The sequence below is a fragment of the Salvelinus alpinus genome, chromosome 26 (genome assembly GCF_045679555.1).
Source record: "Salvelinus alpinus chromosome 26, SLU_Salpinus.1, whole genome shotgun sequence".
Lineage (NCBI taxonomy): Eukaryota > Metazoa > Chordata > Actinopteri > Salmoniformes > Salmonidae > Salvelinus > Salvelinus alpinus.
Window position 1 is genome coordinate 18,045,736 of NC_092111.1, and position 20,945 is coordinate 18,066,680.

Here is a 20,945-nt window from a genome sequence, read left to right on the forward strand (position 1 = left end):
ATCCTAACCCTAGCAGTGGTAACATCTCACCTGCCACCAGCGGTATGTGTCGTCAGTCAGCAGGCTGTTCCTCCTAGACATCAGAGGGTGGACAGACAGGTTGAACCTCTCAGTGAACCAGGGGTCGTCCTCCAGCTCGGTCATACACTGTCGACAGCCACACTGGCCCTTAGAGAAGAAGCTGTCCGACTTGCGGATGGCGTATTTGAAGAAGTACAGAGAGGGATCTCTCAACGTGTAACTGAAGAGGAATGTGGTGAAAGTTACAATGCATGAAAACACAGTAAATGCCCTGATCTTCCTCCACTTCGATAGAGACATGGTGCAGTGGTAGATTAAAAACTCAGTTGTCTCGGAGGTGGAAGGAAGGGAAAAACAGAGAGAAGCCACTTATTGAAAATTCCAATTTCCAAGTGATGTCTGAGAATATTTCCTCCCTTGGAGATTTCGTGGCTCTAACAGGCTGAACGCCAGGTTCCTCTGATGAACAGAAACAGTCCCTGTCTTCCTCATCACAATTACAGGCTCCTCTTCACTCTGTTGGAAAACAACAACATCTCAGAGTAAAAAGCTGACCAGAATACTAGTTCCTTATATTTTGAAGGGAAAGCCTTGGCATTCTGTAGAAAAATGTTTGGTCAGACAAAAATCACATAGATGAGGAATCCTTGTGTATGTCCAGGACACGTCTGCTGAACAATAATACCGTAGTTGAACGGTGGTACACAATCCAGGATGGTCCTGTCAACTTAACGATGGCCAGGTAACTACATCCAGCTGCTCTTCTGTGGTTGACAGTGTGAGGTCAGTGACTTGTGCGTCTAGCATTCACTGCCTGTCCAGTCAATCATTTACCTAGACAGCAAACAAACAGACGACATGAATAAAAATACAAACACCGCTGAGTAAATGAATGATCATATGTGATAAAACACTTCCCTTCAACAGCTTTCAACTTTCAGTATTCCCAGAACCAACTCTAGCTTTATACTAAAAACAGAAAAGCAGGAAGACCCCCTGGGATCTATTTCTACATGAAAGGACATCAGAGCTCCACCATCCAGCAGAAAGTCCTGGGTTTACTGTTAAATGCATAGACACACAGAACATTTCACAGTATTGTTCACATTCAGCCAAGGCAAGTCAATGGCCATTCTCCACACCGAAAACGCTCTTGTCAAATTATAGACCAAGGTGATAAAATGAGGATTTGGACACAAACATACTAACTTCACCTTTTTGCTCTTTACAATCTGTGGCATGTCAATTTAGCACAGATCTACAAAAGGACACAGACACCAGAGGTTGGGGGTGTTTTTTTGATGGTGTCAAGAATTAACAAAAATTTAAGAGAAAGGAACAGACTTGAATGTAACACTTAACTAGTTGTCTTGAATGCAGCTTCCTAGCAATTTAACAAGCAGTAGCTGCTAACTATTGCCAATCAGCCTCAAAGACTGTTTGCAACACTTAACTAGTTGTCTTGAACGTAACTCCTCAAACAAGTTAAAGCTGCTACTAACTACTAATCAGCCTCAATACCTATTCTCACTTTCCTTAAGCCCCTAGAGTCGATTGTCACACTGGTGCAATCTTCTACCCCCAAACCATAAGACTGCTGAACAATTTATCAAATGGCCACCCGGACTATTTACATTGACCACCCCATTGGTTAAGAGCTTGTAAGTAAGCATTTCATGGTAAGGTCTATACCTGTTGCATTCGGCGCATTTGACAAATACATTTTGATTTGATTTGAATCTAAGTAACATAATAAAAAAATCCCCATCAAAATCCGTCAAGTTAAGCTAGAGATATCTAGCAGAGCTAGACCGGTGTTTGTCAGACCATGAGATGTCCCCAAAATCAGTCTTCTCACAAAAAAGTCTGTAGCGTCCATACAGGTTGACCTACAAACTATTATGACTACTCTATGGACACGGAGATGCTCTACAACCCCCACAAGTGTCACGGGACTCATCTGAAAGTAACCGGTACGGAAGTATGAAGGTAGTTTTGTGCCAACCCCAAAAAGGGGTTAAATATATGTAAAAAAAGGAAACATTTCCTGAACTTTCTTATATCTCCTAGATATAGGGCAGACACTTCAAAACCTTGTTTCTTATGATACATTTTTTGACAGACTTCTGTCATTTATGAATGTGTTGTTCAATGCGTTTCTCTGGGCTATTGCAGTTCAGGCCATATAGTAGTAAAGCCCCCCCCCCCCCAACGGCTTAGCCTTTTAAGAATTAATCACCACTACCATCCTACTTAAATCTGACGAGTCATTCCTCCTGTTTTGTGTCACATCCCTTCTCCTCCCTTTCCCTTTCCCCACCTCCTTTCTCCTTTTACTTATGTTGCCTTTACCACACCAGCCTAACTACCACGGCCTGACAGTGATGTCTACCTGAGACTCCAAGCCAAACCCTACAGAGTCAGCCCCTCTGGATCCTTCATCTGCAGCCCTCGGCTTCATCCAGTTCATTTTAATTTCCCCACTGAATCCTCATTCTCACATCCATTCCATTTCCTTAATAAATATTCTAATCCCATTCTAAACCCATTTCATGTCTGGTCCTTAAACTCGTGAAATGAGGAATCGACCAGGAAACCCTGGGTCTGCCCTGCAGGGAGAGACGGTGGTGAAGGGTGTCTGGGTGTCAGGCTGTGTGCGCAACTGGTCAACTGGAGTCAGGTGCAGGGGAGCAGAGATGAGTGAACAGGCACACTTTAATTGGCAGAAGTAAAACAGTCGGATGCAACAGCGTCACAACACTCCAGCCAAAGGCAAAAGCGAATAGCGTACTTAGTCACATAAAATAATGTACAACAATACAATACCACGCGTTCAAAACAATACCACGCGTTCAAAAAAAACTGCCTGACGCGTCACACAAATAAACGTAACGAACAATTACACACAAAGACATGGGGGGAACAGAGGATAATATACACGTAGAGTGATGAGGGGATGTAAACCAGGTGTGTGGGAAAACAAGACAAAACAAATGGAAAATGAAAGGTGGAGCGGCGATGGCTAGAAGACCGGTGACGCCGAGCGCCGCCCGAACAAGGAGAGGAGCCGACTTCGGTGAGAGTCGTGACACTGGGAGAGATGACGTAGAGGATGGTGGGTGAGGGGAGGGATGTCTGAGGCTGTGTGGGAGGGATCGTGATTGCTCTGTGGATGGGTTAGTCTGAGAAAAACATCACCCTCTCATAAGGTAACTGAACTAAATGACTATCGCGACGTAGCACTCACTTCTGTCATCATGAAGTGCTTTGAGAGGCTAGTCACCTCCACCTTACCCGACACCCTAGACCCACTGCAATTTGCATACAGCCCCAACAGATCCACGGATTATGCATTTGCCATCGCAATGTACACTGCCCTATCCCATCTGGACAAGAGGAATACCTATGTAAGAATGATGTTCATTGACTACAGTTCAGCCTTCAACACCATAGTACCCTCCAAGCTCATCATTAAGCTCGGGGACCTGGGTCTGAACCCATCCCTGTGCAACTGTGTCCTGGACTTCCTGATGGGCCGCCCCCCCCAGGGGGTGAAGGTAAGAAACCAAACCTCCACTACGCTGATCCTCAACACAGGGGCTCCACAAGAGTGCGTGCTGAGCCCCCTCCTGTACTCCCTGTGCACCCATGACTGTGTTGCCACACACACCACCATCTCAATCATCAAGTTTGCAGATGATACAACAGTAGTAGGCCTTATTACCAACAACGACGAGACAACATACATGGAAGAGGTGATGGCCCTGGTGGAGTGGTGCCAGGAAAATAACCTCTTCCTCAACAAAACAGGAGCTGACTTCAGGAGACAGCAGGGGGAGAATGCCCCCATCCACATTGACAGGGCTGCAGTGGAGAAGGTGAAAAGCTTCAAGTTCCTCGGCGTACAAATCACTGACAATCTGAAATGGTCCACCCACACAGACAGTGTGGTGAAGAAACCGCAACAGCGCCTCTTCAACCTCAGGAGGCTGAAGAAATTTGGCTTGGCCCCTAAGACCCTCACAAATTTTTACACCATTGAGAGCATCCTGTCAGCCTGTATCACCACCTGGTACGGCAACTGCACCGTCGGCAACCGCAGGGCTCTCCAGAGGATGGTGCAGTCAGCCCAACGCATCGCATCACCGGGAGCACACTGCCCGCCCTGAAGGACATCTACAGTACCCAGTGTCACAGGAAGATCATCAAATACCTCAGCCACCCGAGCCATGGCCTGTTCACCCCGCTATCATCCAGAAGGTGAGGTCAGTACAGGTGCATCAAAGTTGGGGCCGAGAGACTGAAAAACAGCTTCTATCTCAAGGCCATCAGAATATTAAATAGCCATCACTAGCCGGCCTCCACCCAGTACCCTGCCCTGAACTTAGTCACTGTCACTAGCCAGCTACCACCCGGTCACTCAACCCTGAACCTTAGATGCTGCTGTCCTATGTACATTGACATGGAATCACTGGTCAATTTAATAATGGAACACTGGTCACTTGAATAATGTTTACATACTGTTTTACTAATTTCATAGGTTTATACTGTATTCTAGTCAATGCCATCCTATTCAACTGTTGCTGTGCATGTACTATTCTAGCCTATGTAATCTTCAGGTATAGTATATATTCTATCTACATACTGTTCATAATGTCTATACATTCCATCACATATATACTGTATACTGTGTGTATATACTATATATTTATAATACGGACTCTGAAATAGCTCGTCCTTATTATTTCTTAATTCCATTATTTTACTTTTAGGTTTTGTTGTGTATTGTTAGATATTACTGCACTGTTGGAGATAGCGAAATGCTTGTGTTCCTACACCCGCAATAACATCTGCTTAACATGTGTATGCGACCAATAAAATTGGATTTGACAATCACAGCTGAACTGCAGGCCTCAGCGCATATCCAACTAAGGATTAAACGGTAGGCCTCTCATGCTACCGCTACACTGAGGCTTTGTAGGAAATATGTGTGTGTTAATGTGTGTGTGTGTGTGTGTGTGTGTGTGTGTGTGTGTGTGTGTGTGTGTGTGTGTGTGTGTGTGTGTGTGTGTGTGTGTGTGTGTGTGTGTGTGTGTGTGTGTCTGTGTCTGTGTCTGTGTGTGTCTGTGTCTGTGTCTGTGTGTGTCTGTGTGTGTGTGTTTGGTGGGGTTAATGGACACATTAATGTGAGAGGTGGTGTATTAAACTCAGGGAGTCCTTGGAAACATAAGGCCAGGTACCGGAGATGACAGACTGAACAGACTGTATGCTATAACAGATGGTGGCTGGCTGTGTTTGACAATGGTGTGTGTCGTCTAGTTTCCTGACCTTGTCCTGCTGGAGGTTGGCAGCTTTGGATTGATCAAAGTTCCCAAAGCTGAAACAACAGCTCTGTTGTGGTGTAAACTTCAGAGCAAGAAGGAGGAAGGTAGAGAGGGGGGAGGGAGGAAGGAAGGGAGAGAGGGGGAGATGGAGGGAGGGAGGGGGAGGGAGAGAGAGGGATAGAAAGATGGAGAGAGAGAGGGGGAGAGAGAGAGGGGGGGGGGAGAGAGGGAGGGAGGGAGGGAGGGAGAGAGAGAGAGGGAAAGCTGTGAAGGCTGAGGAGTTCTAGAGGTTCTCTCTCTAATCTCAGGCTTATACAAGTCATCAACTTTACAGGATGGAGCAACAGAAAAGTGCTCTAGATTGTGTTTTGAGAGATAGTTTTTCTCTCCTGCTTCCTGTGAGCAATTTCAGCTCTCAAACTTCTGCAGAGATGAGCCCTTGAATCCCTTTTTTATTACTTGTCTGACAGCACATCTGTAGTGTACAGAACATTCAAGATTAAAAGAATAACCCCCACCAAAACATAAAGCTATTAAACACATTACATACTATGTAGTGAGTTTCCGCACTCATGGAAATTACATTCAGATTTATGAGTTTCTCTTACAGTCATTTACAAGACTTTGATCAGGTTGTTTTTACATCCCATGAAAATGTTACTTTGATAGCAAATTCAAATTTGGTCAGTTTGAGGAATGATAAGCATTTCCCAAAGTTAAAGCTTTTAGACCAAGCAAGATGGCTGCCTTCCAAACATGTTATCTAGGCTTGCATTCCCAATGGCACCCTATTCCTAATTGTGCACCACTATGGGCCCTGGTCAAAAGTAGTGCACTATATCGGGAATATGGTGCCATTTGAGACGCAGCTTAGACACAGGATAAGATGGATGTTTCCGATTAATCTTTGGGAGGGAGGGGAGTAGAGAACACCTCTCATTTTAGAGACTGGTAGTCAACAGTCTTTTCCTACAGGGAAAAAATAAATGTTATTTTCATCAGACTGGCGTTAACCTCCAATGTACACAGTTTATTTGTCACTTTAACCAGATTTAAACCCCAGGTCAACATCATTTAAAAGGTTAGTTTAAATCATGTTGAAATTACATTTGCTGACAACTCAAAATTAGATGTTGATTTGAGGTTTCATCAGGTTTTTGCCCGGAAAGGGGGAGTATGCTTGGTGTTGGCAGAACTTGACATAGCTGGGATGGTGAACCACATCACACACACACCACCTTGTGTGTATGTGTGTGTGTGTGTGACCAGTACAACCATACATAATCTGGGCCGACAGTCAAAGGCACTTCCTTGCCCAACTTGATCTACTGTTAGAGGAAGTATGTCTTGAGTGATTTCCTGTTATTCTGGCCCCTATTGTCTTCACTCAGTTGTGACAGACTGAGGCAACCTTTTCACCTTTTCAAACATACAGATACATAGTGTCACATGTTTTGCAGATGCTTGCATTGGGTCGCTTGACTATATAAATGATCCTGTACTCTCTGTACATGAGGCTCTCACTCCATCTCACCTGCGTGGGTGGGGCGACCAGCCTCCTTATTATAATACGTTTTTAATAAAAGTAATACCTTGATTGATTGATTGATTTTGTCTCTCCTCGTTATTAGTTAAAGGTAGAATTTCAACCACTGTTCACAAATGTATAGGTGTATTTTACTCCAATAATGGTTGAATTGAAGAAGCGTAGGCTAAGTTGCCAATCAATCATTGTTTTTATGACCCGTGGACACCCAGTGAAAAATGCGCTCTTGCAAAAGCTGCATAGTGCAGATCCCAGCCTATGGAATAAAAGTTTGAGGGAGTTCCTCCCAGGTAAAAAATATTTTAATAAAGATTGCTTTTTTGTTAACTAACACTAGCACTTGTAATGTAAATGTTGTAAACTCCTCTTTGGTACTGTGCTCCATACATACGCACTTTTGATAGACTTCAACATCTGCATATTATTGAGATATCAAAGTATCAACCATAGAGATCCTATTATATTAGGCATTCTAATTCCTAATTCTATGGTGTCACCAACAAAAACGTAAACAATAGGCCTAAATGCAGCATATGCATTCATTTTTCAGGTCATGCAAATAGCACTTTTCAGTAGCGCTCAAAAAATGCCAATCCATGAGAGCAGCATTTCTTTTTCAACCATGTTTTGAAGCAATGAGCCCAATCATTCTTCCATGACAAAAACATAAGCTAATAAATCCTTAGTTTTGGGGTTATTTTCAGGTATTAACAATTACAATGATCTACATTTCCATATTTCCAAGTCATATTCTTGAAGATCAAGGGGCATTTAATTAATTGGAATGACTGGAAATCTGACAGTTTAATGTAAATATATAGCCTACTCGTTTTATTATCCATATTGAAGTAGAAAATAATGGGTTAGAAGCCTACATGACCTATTAATGCAATCGATATGCAACTTTTCAGGGAAGTCACGAACCAATATACACAGTCAGTTAGGAAAGCTAAGGCTAGCTTTTTCAAACAGAAATGTGCACCCTGCATCAGTAATTCCAAAAAGTTCTGGGACACTGTAAAGTCCATGGAGAATAAGAGCACCTCTTCCCAGCTGCCAACTGCACTGAGGCTAGGAAACACAGTCACCAACGATAAATCTACGATAATCGAGAATTTCAGTAAGCATTTTTCTACGGCTGGCCATGCTTTCCACCTGGCTACCCCTACCCCGGCCAACAGCTCTGCACCCCCCACAGCAACTTGCCCAAGCCTCCCCCATTTCTCCTTCACCCAAATCCAGATAGCTGATGTTCTGAAAGAGTTGCAAAATCTGGATCCCTACAAATCAGCTGGGCTAGACAATCTGGACCCTCTCTTTCTAAAATTATCCACCGAAATTGTTGCAACCCCCATTACTAGCATGTTCAACCTCTCTTTCGTATCATCTGAGATCCCTAAAGATTGGAAAGCTGCCGCGGTCATCCCCAAACTGTTACAGACCCATATCCATCCTGCCCTGCCTGTCTAAAACCAAATTAACAAACAGATCACCGACCATTTCGAATCCCACCATACCTTCTCCACTATGCAATCTGGTTTCTGATCTGGTCATGGGTGCACCTCAGCCACATTCAAGGTCATAAACAATATCATAACTGCCATAGATAAAAGACAGTACTGTGCAGCCGTTTTCATCGACTTGGCCAAGGCTTTCGACTCTGTCAATCATCGCATTCTTATCGGCAGACTCAACAGCCTTGGTTTCTCAAATGACTGCCTCGCCTGGTTCACCAACTACTTCTCAGATAGAGTTCAGTGTGTCAAATCGGAGGGCCTGGTGTCCGGACCTCTGGCAGTCTCTATGGGGGTGCCACAGGATTCAATTCTCCGGCCGACTCTTTTCTCTGTATATATCAATGATGTCGCTCTTGCTGCTGGTGATTCTCTGATCCACCTCTACGCAGACAACACCATTCTGTATACATCTGACCCTTCCTTGGACACTGTTAACAAACCTCCAAACGAGCTTCAATGCCATACAACACTCCTTCTGTGGCTTCCAACTGCTCTTAAATGCAAGTAAAACTAAATGCATGCTCTTCAACCGATTGCTGCCCACACCTGCCCGCCCGCCTAGCATCACTACTCTGGACGGTTCTGACCTAGAATATGTGGACAACTACAAATACCTAGGTGTCTGGTTAGACTGTAAACTCTCCTTACAGACTCACATTAAGCATCTCAAATCCAAAATTAAATCTAGAATCGGCTTCCTATTTCGCAACAAAGCCTCCTTCACTCATGCTGCCAAACATACCCTCGTAAAACTGACTATCCTACCGATCCTTGACTTCGGCGATGTCATTTACAAAATAGCCTCCAACACTCCACTCAGCAAATTGGATGTAGTCTATCACAGTGCCATCCGTTTTATCACCAAAGCCCCATATACTACCCACCACTGCGACCTGTATGCTCTCGTTGGCTGGCCCTCTCTTCATATATGTCGCCAAACCCACTGGCTCCAGGTCATCTATAAATCTTTGCTAGGTAAAGCCCCGCCTTATCTCAGCTCACTGGTCACCATAGCAACACCTACCTGTAGCACGCGCTCCAGCAGGTATATTTCACTGGTCACCCCCAAAGCCAACACCTCCTTTGGCCGCCTTTCCTTCCAGTTCTCTGCTGCCAATGACTGGAACGAATTGCAAAAATTACTGAAGCCGGAGACTCATATCTCCCTCACTAACTTTAAGCATCAGCTGTCAAAGCAGCTTACCGATCAATGTACCTGTACACAGACCATCTGTAAATAGCACACCCAACTAACTCATACCCATACAGTTATTTTTTTGTTGTTGCTCTTTTGCACCCCAGTATCTCTACTTGCACATCATCATCTGCACATCTATCACTCCAGTGTTAATGCTAAATTGTAATTATTTCACCACTATGGCCTATTTATTGCCTTACCTCCCTAACCTTACTACATTTACACACACTGTACATAGATTCTTCTATTGTGTTATTGACTGTACGTTTGTTTATCCCATGTGTGACTCTGTGCTGTTGTTTTTGTCGCACTGCTTTGCTTTATCTCGGCCAGGTCGCAGTTGTAAATGGGAACTTGTTCTCAACTTGCCTACCTGGTTAAATAAAGGTGAAATAAAACATTTAAAATGTAAATGCAACGTCCATTTAAGGCCAGCTATGTAAATCTGACATAGATGTATCTTGCAATGGATGTTGACAATTGGTAATACTCTATTTTCTAATCCCTCTTAAGGGGAAAGTAAAAAGTAACAAAGTAATCTGATTACGCTACTGGGTTTGGGAAATCCAAAAGATATGCTACTGGTTACAATTTAGGACAGGTACCTAGTAACTGCCCAAAGCATCACTGGGGGCACACTGTCTGCACTCCAGGACACCTACAGCATCCGATGTCACAGGAAGGCCAAAAAGATCATCAAGGACATAAACCACCCGAGCCGCGGCCTGTTCACCCCGCTACCATCCAGAAGGCAAGGTCAGTACAGGTGCATCAAAGCTGGGACCGAGAGACTGAAAAACAGCTTCTATCTCAAGGCCATCAGACTTTTAAATAGCCATCACTAACCGGCTACCACCCGGCTACTCAACCCTGCACCTTAGAGGCTGCTGCCTTATATACATAGACATCGAATCACTTGTCACTTTAATAATGTTTACATACTGCTTTACTCATCTCATATGTATATACTGTATTCTATTCTACTGTATTATTGTCAATGCCACTCCGACATTGCTCATCCTAATAATTATATAATTCTTAATTCCATTTCTTTACTTTTAGATGTGTGTATTGTTGTGAATTGTTACATACTACTGCACTGTTGGAGCTAGGAACACATGCATCTGCTACACCCGCAATAACATCTGCTAAATATGTGTATGTGACCAATCAAATTTGATATGATTTGATTATAACAGATTACATTTACTCACTCACTCACCCCTCACAGCTAATACAGCTATGACAGATAATCAAATGACTCACCCCGGTTCAGGTGCAGCTTGTTTGAGTGTGCAACAGCAGGAGGTGTTTAGAGCAAGTTCATATAGAACAAGTAATCGATGTGAAAGAGCAGAATATTTTGATTTGTTTAACACTTTTTTGGTCACTACATGATTCCATATGTGTTATTTCATAGTTTTGAACGCTTCACTATTATTCTACATTGTAGAAAATAGTAAAATAAAGAAAAACCTTTGAATGAGTAGGTGTGTCCAAACATTTGACGGGTAATCTACATGTCAGTACATACACACAACAAGTAGGTCACATGGGGGAGAGGTTTACGTTAAGCCGGGTGGTGTTGCTTTATTTATTTTTTTCAACCAAGTTTGCGGTTCACAATGGATAGGCTACCATACAAAAACCAACGAAGAAGAGCAGCAAGTTAAGACGTATTATACATTAACTGCTTAATAACAGGCATTTAGGTAACAACAGAAATGTCTAACTTAATTGTCCCCAGAGGGTTGCAAAAACAAAAGGTATGTAGTGTCATGTTTGTGGGAGTTTAGCATGCTAGTATTCCATTACGTTAGTATAAAGTCATGTAGTTTGTCCACTGATTAACTAAAAATATGAGTCTTAATCAGGATGTGAAACCATGAGACTGTACATAATGAGTAACTGATGTATCTATGCGTGTCCCAAATATCCCCCATATTCTCCATAGGCTTCTGGTCAAAAGTAGTTTACTATATAGGAAATTCCACCATATGTGTCAGCCTTTCTTCAATTATGTACAGACGCTACAATTCCCCTCTACCCTGCAGTAAACGGCCTGTATTCATTTTGTTTTGAATCGATTTACCGTTGTAATTGTTTTGTTTTAGTCTGACTTACTACAGCGGTCCTCTGTAGCACGCATGACTGTAAGTCGCTTTGAATAAAGGCGTCTGCTAAACGGCTTATATTACTATTATCCATTTTGAAGACCAACTGTGTTTTGTTTTGTTGGTGGGTTGTAGAGTGTACAGTATGTTATGCTGTTGCTGACATTGTTATTCATACTTTGTTTCACATAGGTCTATACATTCCTACCTCCAAAAAAACAAACATGTTCCCATATTATATGGGACGTATAATATAACATGCACCAACTCAGTCGTCTTGTGATTAGAGTGTCTGCCCTGAGATTGTAATGTTGGGTGTTTGATCCCCGGGTGAATCATACCAAAGAGTACAGTGAAATGCCTTTCTTGTGAACTCTTTTTCTTATTTCAGCATTTGTTGTTCGTGTAATTGGTTTGTAATGTTGCAAAGTACATCTTGTAAATGTTGTAAAGCAAGTCATGTTAACATCAACCTCCCCTCCATGGCAGCGCAGTAGAAGTACTGTGCTGAGTTGGCATTCTCTTCTCCTTCTATGAAAAGGAGTGAACCCTCTGCTCTCCTAGGTTGCTTCCTTTATTCACTTTATGTCCTATATAGTGCACTGCTTTTGTTCGGGCTATAATCAAAGTAGTGCACTATATAGAGAATAGAGTGCCATTTGGGACAAAAACCTCCTAATGGGTAAGAATGTTTGTTCTCTGTATGTGGTCTGAGATGGAGAAAACACATGGTAGTCCAGCCCAGGGGCCAAACCATGGGGCCCAACACAGCTGTAGCCCAGCTTAACAGGGGAAATCTACAACAACACTAAGGCCCTTGGCAACAGCAATGGACCAATCCGTTCAGGAGGTTGCCTTTATTTCACCCATAGGGATTCCACCATCAGCTTCCTTGGTCTGACTTCTGAAATCCTTTCTCCCCAATAGTCAGAGCTTCAGAAATGGGGCTCTGCCAAACACATTTAATCAATTATAATATAGTTCTAGTGTAAAACTAAAACTAGGTGTCAAGTTAAACTAGCCTACTTGAATGTCTCTACTTTTTCAAACCTAAAACTTCAGTTAGCCATGTATGATTTATACAGTAAGAGGAAAGAACTAAGGCCAGAGGCAAGAGAGATGAGAAATCATTAGGGTTCTGTCCCAAATGGTACCCTATTCCTTGTATAGTGTACACTCCTTGACCAGGACCTAGGGGCCTATACGTTGTGATGCTGCTGATCCAAGCCACTGGATTCAGACCCAGACACAAAGCACCCTATTGAGTTTTTTTGGGGTGAAAATACAAAAAGTCCTTTGTCATAGAGAACAAAGACAACAATGCCGCAATATCATTATACCAAATCCTTCAACATTTGCTCTGTTTTCTTCCACACAAAACCAAACAATGGCAGATCTTCCAAACACAAACGGACGGGTTATGCTTGCAGCCTGCTGTAGACAACACACCCAATATTCAGATCAGATGGATGTCATGCTTGTAGCCTAGAGACTCGTAATATAGATGTTCTTATGATCGGTGTCACCACCCCATTTAGAAAACACGTAACAGCCATGTGAGTTGAACTAGTCTCACAAAACAAAATTTACTTTATGAGTGCTGACAGACTTTTTGTTTATTTAATTTTTTTATTGAACCTTTAACTAAGTCAGTTAAGCACAAATTCTTATTTACAATGACGGCCTACCGGGGAACAGTGGGTTAACTGCCTTCAGGGGCAGAACTACTGATTTTTACCTTGTCAGCTCGGGGATTCAATCCAGCAACCTTTCGGTTACTGGCCCAACACTCTAACCACTAGGCTACCTGCTGCCCCAGACTAGGGGTTTGATGATGTGTGTAACCAATAGCAGATCACAGAATAGGTATTTGATGACGTGTGTAACCAATAGCAGATCACAGAAGAGGTATTTGATGATGTGTGTAACCAATAGGATTACACTGATCTCTCAAACAGCAATGGTTGTTCCATCAGCTTCACACCACTCCTGGTTTAGACAGATACACAAGCAGCAGTATGGTTTGTACACAAACAGCAGTATGGTTTGTACACAGGCAGCATGGTTTAGAGACGCAGTGTGAAACAACCATGTTTGTATCACCTTTCTGAGGCAGTTGGCAGATATGGCATTTCCTGTTTAATAATTTGTCCTTATATAAAAAAACAGCATCTGCTTGGAACCTTAAGGTCTGGGGAAGCACCTGGGGCTGGGGTGTTGAGGGGGAACATCTGGCTGAACCATGGGTTTTAAAGGGGAGGACAGGTGGTGCTCAGCTTTGACTGTCAATTAAAGTTGTGACCATATGAAGAGCTGGGAGCTGAGAGGGATAACTCCTAATTAACAATACACCTCCGAGGCATGACAAACAGAAAGCACAGAGAGGTGGAAGACGGACACATTGGGGAGCACCAGGACATACAGTGCCTTCAAAGTATTCAGACCCCTTGACTTTTTCCACATTTTGTTACGTTACAGCATTATTTTAAAATATATTAAATAAATACAAATCCTCAGCAATCTACGCACATTACCCCAAAATTACAAAACAAAAACAGGTTTTTAGATTTTTTTTCTAATTTATTAAAAATAAAAAACAGAAACACCTTATTTACATAAGTATTCAGACCCTTTCCTATGAGACTTGAAATTGAGCTCAGGTGCATCCTGTTTCCATTGATCATCCTTGAGATGTTTATACAACTTGATTGGAGTCCACCTGTGGTAAATTCAATTGATTGGACATGATTTGGATAAGGTCCCACAGTTGACAGTGCATGTCAGAGCAAAAACCAAGCCATGAGGTCGAAGGAATTGTTCGTAGAGCTCCGAGACCAGATTGTGTCAAGGCACAGATCTGGGGAAGGGTACCAAAAACATTTCTGCAGCATTGAAGGTCCCCAAGAACACAATGGCCTCCATCATTCTTAAATGGAAGAAGTTTGGAACCACCAAGACTCTTGCTAGAGCTGGCCGCCCAGCCAAACTGAGTAATCGGGGGAGAAGGGGCTTGGTCAGAATTTTTTTGGTACCCTTCCCCACATCTGTGCCTAGACACAATCCGGTCTCGGAGCTCTACAGACAATTCCTTCAACTTCATGGCTTGGTTTTTGATCTGACATGCACTGTCAACTTTGGGAGCTTATATAGACAGGTGTGTGCCTTTCCAAATCATGTCCAATCAATTGAATTTACCACAGGTGGACTCCAATCAAGTTGTAGAAACATCTCAAGGATGATCAATGGAAACAGGATGCACCTGAGCTCAATATTAGAGTCTCATAGCAAAGAGTCTGAATACTTATGAAAGCTATTTTTATTATTAATAAAATTGCTAAACCTGTTTTCGCTTTGTCATTATATGGTATTGTGTGTAGATTGCTGAGGAACTTAAAAAAATATCAATTTTAGAAAAAGGCAAAAACATAAAATGTGGAAACAATCAAGTGGTCTGAATACTTTGCGAAGGCACTGTTGTCCTTGATGGCTAGGAGCTCGTCCCCAGTGATGCGCTGGGCCGTTGGCACCACCCTCTGTCGGGTCCTCCGGTCACGGGTGGTGCAGTTTCCATACCAGACGGTGATACAACTAGTCAGGATGCTCTCAATGGTGTAGCTGTAAAAGTTCCTGAGGATCTGAGTGGCCATGCCAAATCATTTCAGACTCCTGAGAGAGAAAAAGCTTTGCCATGCGTTCTTCATGACTGTTCTGGTGTGAGAGGACCATGTTAAGTCCTCAGTGATGTGGACACCGATGAACTTAGCTATTGACCCCCCACCCCACACACACACACTGCCAGTTCTCTTACCTCCTCCCTGTATGCTGTCTCATCGCCGTCGGTGATCAGGCCACAGAGATCTTATGTTTATAAATGTATGTTCACACATGACAAAGTAAATGGAATGATTCATGCTGACAGGAAAGGCATAATTTATTTAAGATTAGTGGAGGCCTACAGTATTTCTATGCACATATTTTTAAATGATGCGTTTATTGACCTTACATTGTACTGTACAGTATGTCATGTGTGACAATTCTATGTACAGTATTAGAATCAAACAAAGGCAATGTAACTATTGCCCTCAGGTGAAGGTGATCAGAAAGTGTTCAATATCAATCTGTCCTATACCCATTTTATTTATTTTTTTAAACGAGTGAAATAAAGACATTCCCACAAACTGAGGAATGCTGCTATAGTTGATTGTGCAATGTTTCCACTTAAAGATCTTCGTCAGGCAGAATGTGTGCTATTAAATGGAGTCAGTCTATAATAGGAAGTATAAATGTATTTCCTTTTATCTGACAGACAGGGTCCGGGTATGTGTGACCTTTTCAACATGACTTTATATAAGAATAAAAAGTTCAGGAAGAAGCTTTATGTAAGCTTTGGCCTATTCACAAGACCTACCACACACGGTGAAATAATGACACGAGAATGGCTACGCCTGACAGTGGGTGCTTCCCAAATGGCAACCTAGTGCACATAGGGTTCTGGTCAAAAGTAAGGTATTATAAAGGGAATAGGGTGACATTTGAGATGGAGACACAGCCTGATACAAGTCAAGGACAGAACATCTGTCCACCTAAACGAGAGGAGAAAAACATCAGTCTCATCTCTCGCAGCAATCTATGAAATGTGATGTGAGGGCATCAAAAGAATACAACATCTGGTGGTATCTACAGTTCTACATAATGCATCCATACATCCTGAAACAGAGCAACTGTAGGAAGCCTTTTAAACACGTTCTCTCCTTTAAACAGCTGCCTGTCTGCTAGTGTGATCAAATGGGCACCGCATTTGTTTATTTGGAGACAGAAGTTGTGTAGTATTAAGACTTAATTGAGAGACGTGGTTCACTTTGATTGCATTGGTAAAACACTTCCAAGAAACAGTGGTTAGTGCCAAGGAAAACAGACATTTGGTCATTCTCTCAACACAACAGCAGTTTATAACCGCTTATTAAAATATTCAAAAAGGAGACAATACAATTAATTGCATGTGTCATGCCATGACGTCTGGGAAAGAGGACAATGATACGTAAATATGTCTTTTTTTATGACGTCAGCCAGCAGTAAAAAGCGTTGTACTGGTATGTAAAGTGTGCCACGCAGGACGCTGTGCTTTAAATGTGTGTTTGGCAAAGAGCCAAGACTGTAAATGTAAACAGAGGGTGAACCAAAAGCCCGGAGAGAATTCCTCTTGAGAGAAACTGTGTGGAGGGAAAATAGTGTCTGTGACCGCTCTGAGTGGTTAGAATGGAGACAACTCTGGTTATGCTGTCTGGAGGGAGACTCTTGTGCGTCCCAAATGGCACCATATTCCCTATAGATATAGGATCTGAATTTGAGCCATTTTGCTATAGCAGGAAAATAATCCTGCAGCAACAGGAAATGTGATTATATGGATTATAATTATTGGACGTCTTTGTAGCGGTTGACACATTTTTCATAAAGGAAAATCTAGTCTGATTCTGAAAGCGCTTGAAAAAGCAAAACAAGCCCCCAAAAGATGGAGTGACAGTCAAGAGGGAACCACATGTCTTGAGCAAAGGGAGGAGGTGGTAAACGCCGGGAGATGAGCAGGTCCTCCGGAAGCCAGCAGCACAGTTCCCTTTCACCGGCACCTTGCCGTCCCCGACGTCTGGCTACGACTTCTCTGTAGCCGCTGACTCTCTTTGGTCTTGCAGAACAAAATTAAGTTTGTTTTTAGATAATGTGGACGGTTATAGCCCGCTCATAACTTCGGAGGAAACCTCCTTAGCGATGCAATCGCCACTGTCAGCTTGGCATGCATTGAACTACTCCTCATTGTGTCAGGAGGCCGTAGTAATAACAAAAATAGGCTGGTGTATTCAAATCTAAATACACTAGCTAGCTAGCTTGGTAGCATAGCTAGCTGGCTATCATGATAATGCTGATTTGCCATGAATTCACGGTCAGGAAACAAATAGATGTAATCCATACACATTTGGCTATTCAAAACAAAAAATTCAGTTAAAAGATTCAAAGAACAAATAATTAAACACATTTACAAAATGTACAGGAGCTCTCTGCCTAGGCGACCTTATGGAATATATATTCCTATATAGGGAATATGGTGCCATTTGGGACGCAGTTTCTGGTTACTAGGGAAATATACCATCTCACAAGCTGTCTGTTTTCACTTCAGATAACCACATCCAGGAACCACAGCTATGAGGTCTGACTGTTTACAGGATGGGTTTCTCTCTTTTTCCGTCTCCTTTGCAGCAGGGTTGGTGCCCAGACCAGACCGTGCAGTTACAGTACAATATAATGATGTGCTGAAACGCTCTGAAAGACTGTGGTTAAAGCATGGCGTCTCCACAGTTTAGGATGCTGAGCTGCATGGACCACATGAGTTGGCTCTTATGACTACAGTGCTGACTAGATGACAATGTGACTTATGACTACAGTACTTTTATCAGCATAACTGTACTGAGTCTGGCTTAGCCTACAGTAGTCTCGGAACATAGTGGTTTTATCAAATGAATAAATTATAGTATCTTGGAAAAAGTTTTTAGTCCAGTACCTAAATGTGTAATTATAGCTTTGTGTCTAACTGTATGGCAACTACTGTACATCTAACTCTTATGCTCATCAGACAGCTTGACTTTTTCTCTGGTTACATTTGACATTTCATTCATTTAGCAGGCGCTCTTATCCAGTGCATACATTTTTCATACTGGTCCTCCATGGGGAAACAAATTCACAACCCTGGCGTTCCGTGCTCTACCAACTGAGCCGCACGAGTGATCAACAGTTGGTGAGGGTTATTGTACCAAGTTTCTCCAACATCAGTAAAATTCAGAATTGTTTTTACCACCAGTTACATAGGGCCTACTGTAATTACAGTGTACGGCCTAGCTGTACTATTCCTTAATATGAAATGACACCTGGCCTCCAATTCCATCTCTCTGAGCACACACTGGTCCCCCAAGGTCACTCCGCAGCCAATCACATCACAGACGGAGAGCAATATCCCTGGGGCCAATCTTCCTGCCATCCAGGACCTCTATACCAGGCAGGCGGTGTCAGAGGAAGGCCCAAAAAATTGTAAAAGACTGCAGCCACTGAAGTCATAGACTGTTCTCTACCGGTACCCCCTGTGTATAGCCTTGTTACTTTTAATTGTATTTTTTACATTAGTTTATTTAGTAAATATTTTCTTATCTCTATTTCTTGAACTGCATTATTGGTTAAGAGCTTGTAAGTAAGCATTTCACAGTAAGGTCTACATCTGTTGTATTCGGCGCATGTGACAAATAAAATGTGATTTGATATACAATATATTGGCAATGACATTGTACTTGCTTATTACTTTTAAATGGTGATTGAATGAAAAGGTAACCCTTATAACTGACACACTATCATTAGTATACATAAAGGACCTCAGTCATTACTCCAAAGAGAATGGGAAACACAATTAATAATTTAGATGCAATTTCAAATTAATTTCTAGAACACATAGCCACCCTGGGTTTTAATCCCAGTAAGGCATAGAGGTCTATAATGGCAGCATTTAGAGTGAATCCGAAATATTCCCTATATAGTGCACTACTTTTGACCAGAGCATCGGCCATGGTCAAAAGTAGTGCACTATATAGGGTATAGGGTGCCATTTCGGGTGACAGCATAATGTCTGATGTTCTGTACTATTGTCTGGACTGAATGCAGAGAGAGCAGCATTATACCCTACTACATTAGTGATAATACAGTCAACAGATGTTGGTCTGTTCTCACTGTCATTACCGTGCCATTGAGCAGTTAAGAGTAAATTGTCAGAGATATTACAGAGATATTAAGCCATGCAGCATTACAGCTGGCCTCTATACTAGTAAAGATGTATGTCTGAAAGCCTAATTTTTAAAAATGTTTTGCCTCTAGCCCAAGAACACGAGGTTCTTGAAAAGATAGCACTGAGGCAGTAGAAATGTTCATACAGCTTGCACTTCTGATGACTCCTCAACATAACTACATTTGGGGTGGGAGCACTACTCTCACAGAAATGTATAGGCTACATTGCCTTTAGGAAATAAATACATTGTTGCATCAATTTCACCTAATCAGTACTCCTCGAGTTATGGCTGTATGGTTAGGCTAAACGCCTATCTAGCCTGGGTACAGTTTAAAAGGTGACAGCATTTGATCGTTTTTTTCAATAGACTTTCTATCAGATGAAAAAAAAAGTTTCAATATTGAAGTTTGAACGTTGGTTTGAAATACTGTAGCTTACTACGAATAGGAGAGTTGCCCAATACCCTTGCAGTACACTGAGTAGCCCAAGCTGTAGATAAAAACATATATTATTTGTCCCGTGATAATGTGACTAATCATATCAAATCAAAGAACCACAAAATGCAGATTTGATCATGCAAAACGCTTCAATGGCTGGATAGGCTACTTACTTTCATTTCCAAGACAGCTCTGGTCGGGAATGGTAGGGAGACCCGTTATCCGGAGCATCCACACAGCACAGCGATAAGGTTATCCAAGCAGGGAGCTGCTGAGGGAAATCATCCCGATATTCATCGAATACAGTAGCCTAGTTTATAAAACCGAGCAGTGAACGTCGAAATGTTCACACCCTTAAGCTACTAAAAGGTATATCTGCGAGTGGATGGCTGGAAGCGGCCAGTCCGTTATTATTAGGCGACACCTCCCCGACGCATGGAGCAGCTAGTGGACCGCTATTCTCCTACTGGTGGCGATCAAGCGGTTTTGCGGCCATGTGGATTGGCGAGGCACAACAGGGCAACGCCACGCCCCTTTTAATCCTGACTAGGTATAGCGGTTTGGACAGAGGTGTAATAATGGGGTTGCCTGCATAGGATGTGTTGGAAACATTGAAATAAACAAATGAAAGGAGTAGGCCTAGGCAACTTTTTAATTTCCAGTAATGATATAACTATGTATTTGAAAAACTCAAATCATAGAAAAGGTTTCTCTAATTCTAGTTATGCCCCTGGGCAAAATCTATTTAAATCATGTTTCCACGTCATTTCAACAACAAAAATTACGTTAAATCAACGTGGAAAACTGATTGGATTTGCAAAAAGATTTGCAAAAAGTCCTCAACGTAAGGGCATTCGTATCTTTTTCACGCAACTTTTTTTTCCAATGACATGGCGATTTTATTGTTGATTTCATATTATTTGAGACCTAATCCAAAAGTAAATCAAAACTAGAGTTTGAAACGACCTCTGT

At 42.3% G+C, this 20,945-nt stretch overlaps 1 protein-coding gene across 2 annotated transcripts in view; it reads right to left on the reverse strand.

Moving 5' to 3' along the window:
- Window positions 1–20,425, reverse strand: part of LOC139554861 (CMP-N-acetylneuraminate-beta-galactosamide-alpha-2,3-sialyltransferase 1-like) — a 43,778-nt gene extending 23,353 nt beyond the window's left edge. The window contains exons 1-3 of one of the 2 annotated variants that reach the window (XM_071368075.1): window positions 20,147–20,425; window positions 707–855; window positions 31–537 (exon numbers count right to left, since the gene is read on the reverse strand). In XM_071368075.1, coding sequence (XP_071224176.1) covers window positions 31–321 — 291 coding nt within the window. In that variant the 5' untranslated portion in view covers window positions 322–537; window positions 707–855; window positions 20,147–20,425. Of the gene's footprint in view, window positions 1–30; window positions 856–20,146 lie in introns of both variants that reach the window. The other variant, XM_071368074.1, reaches the window with a different exon arrangement.
- Between the last annotated feature and the right edge of the window lie 520 nt (window positions 20,426–20,945).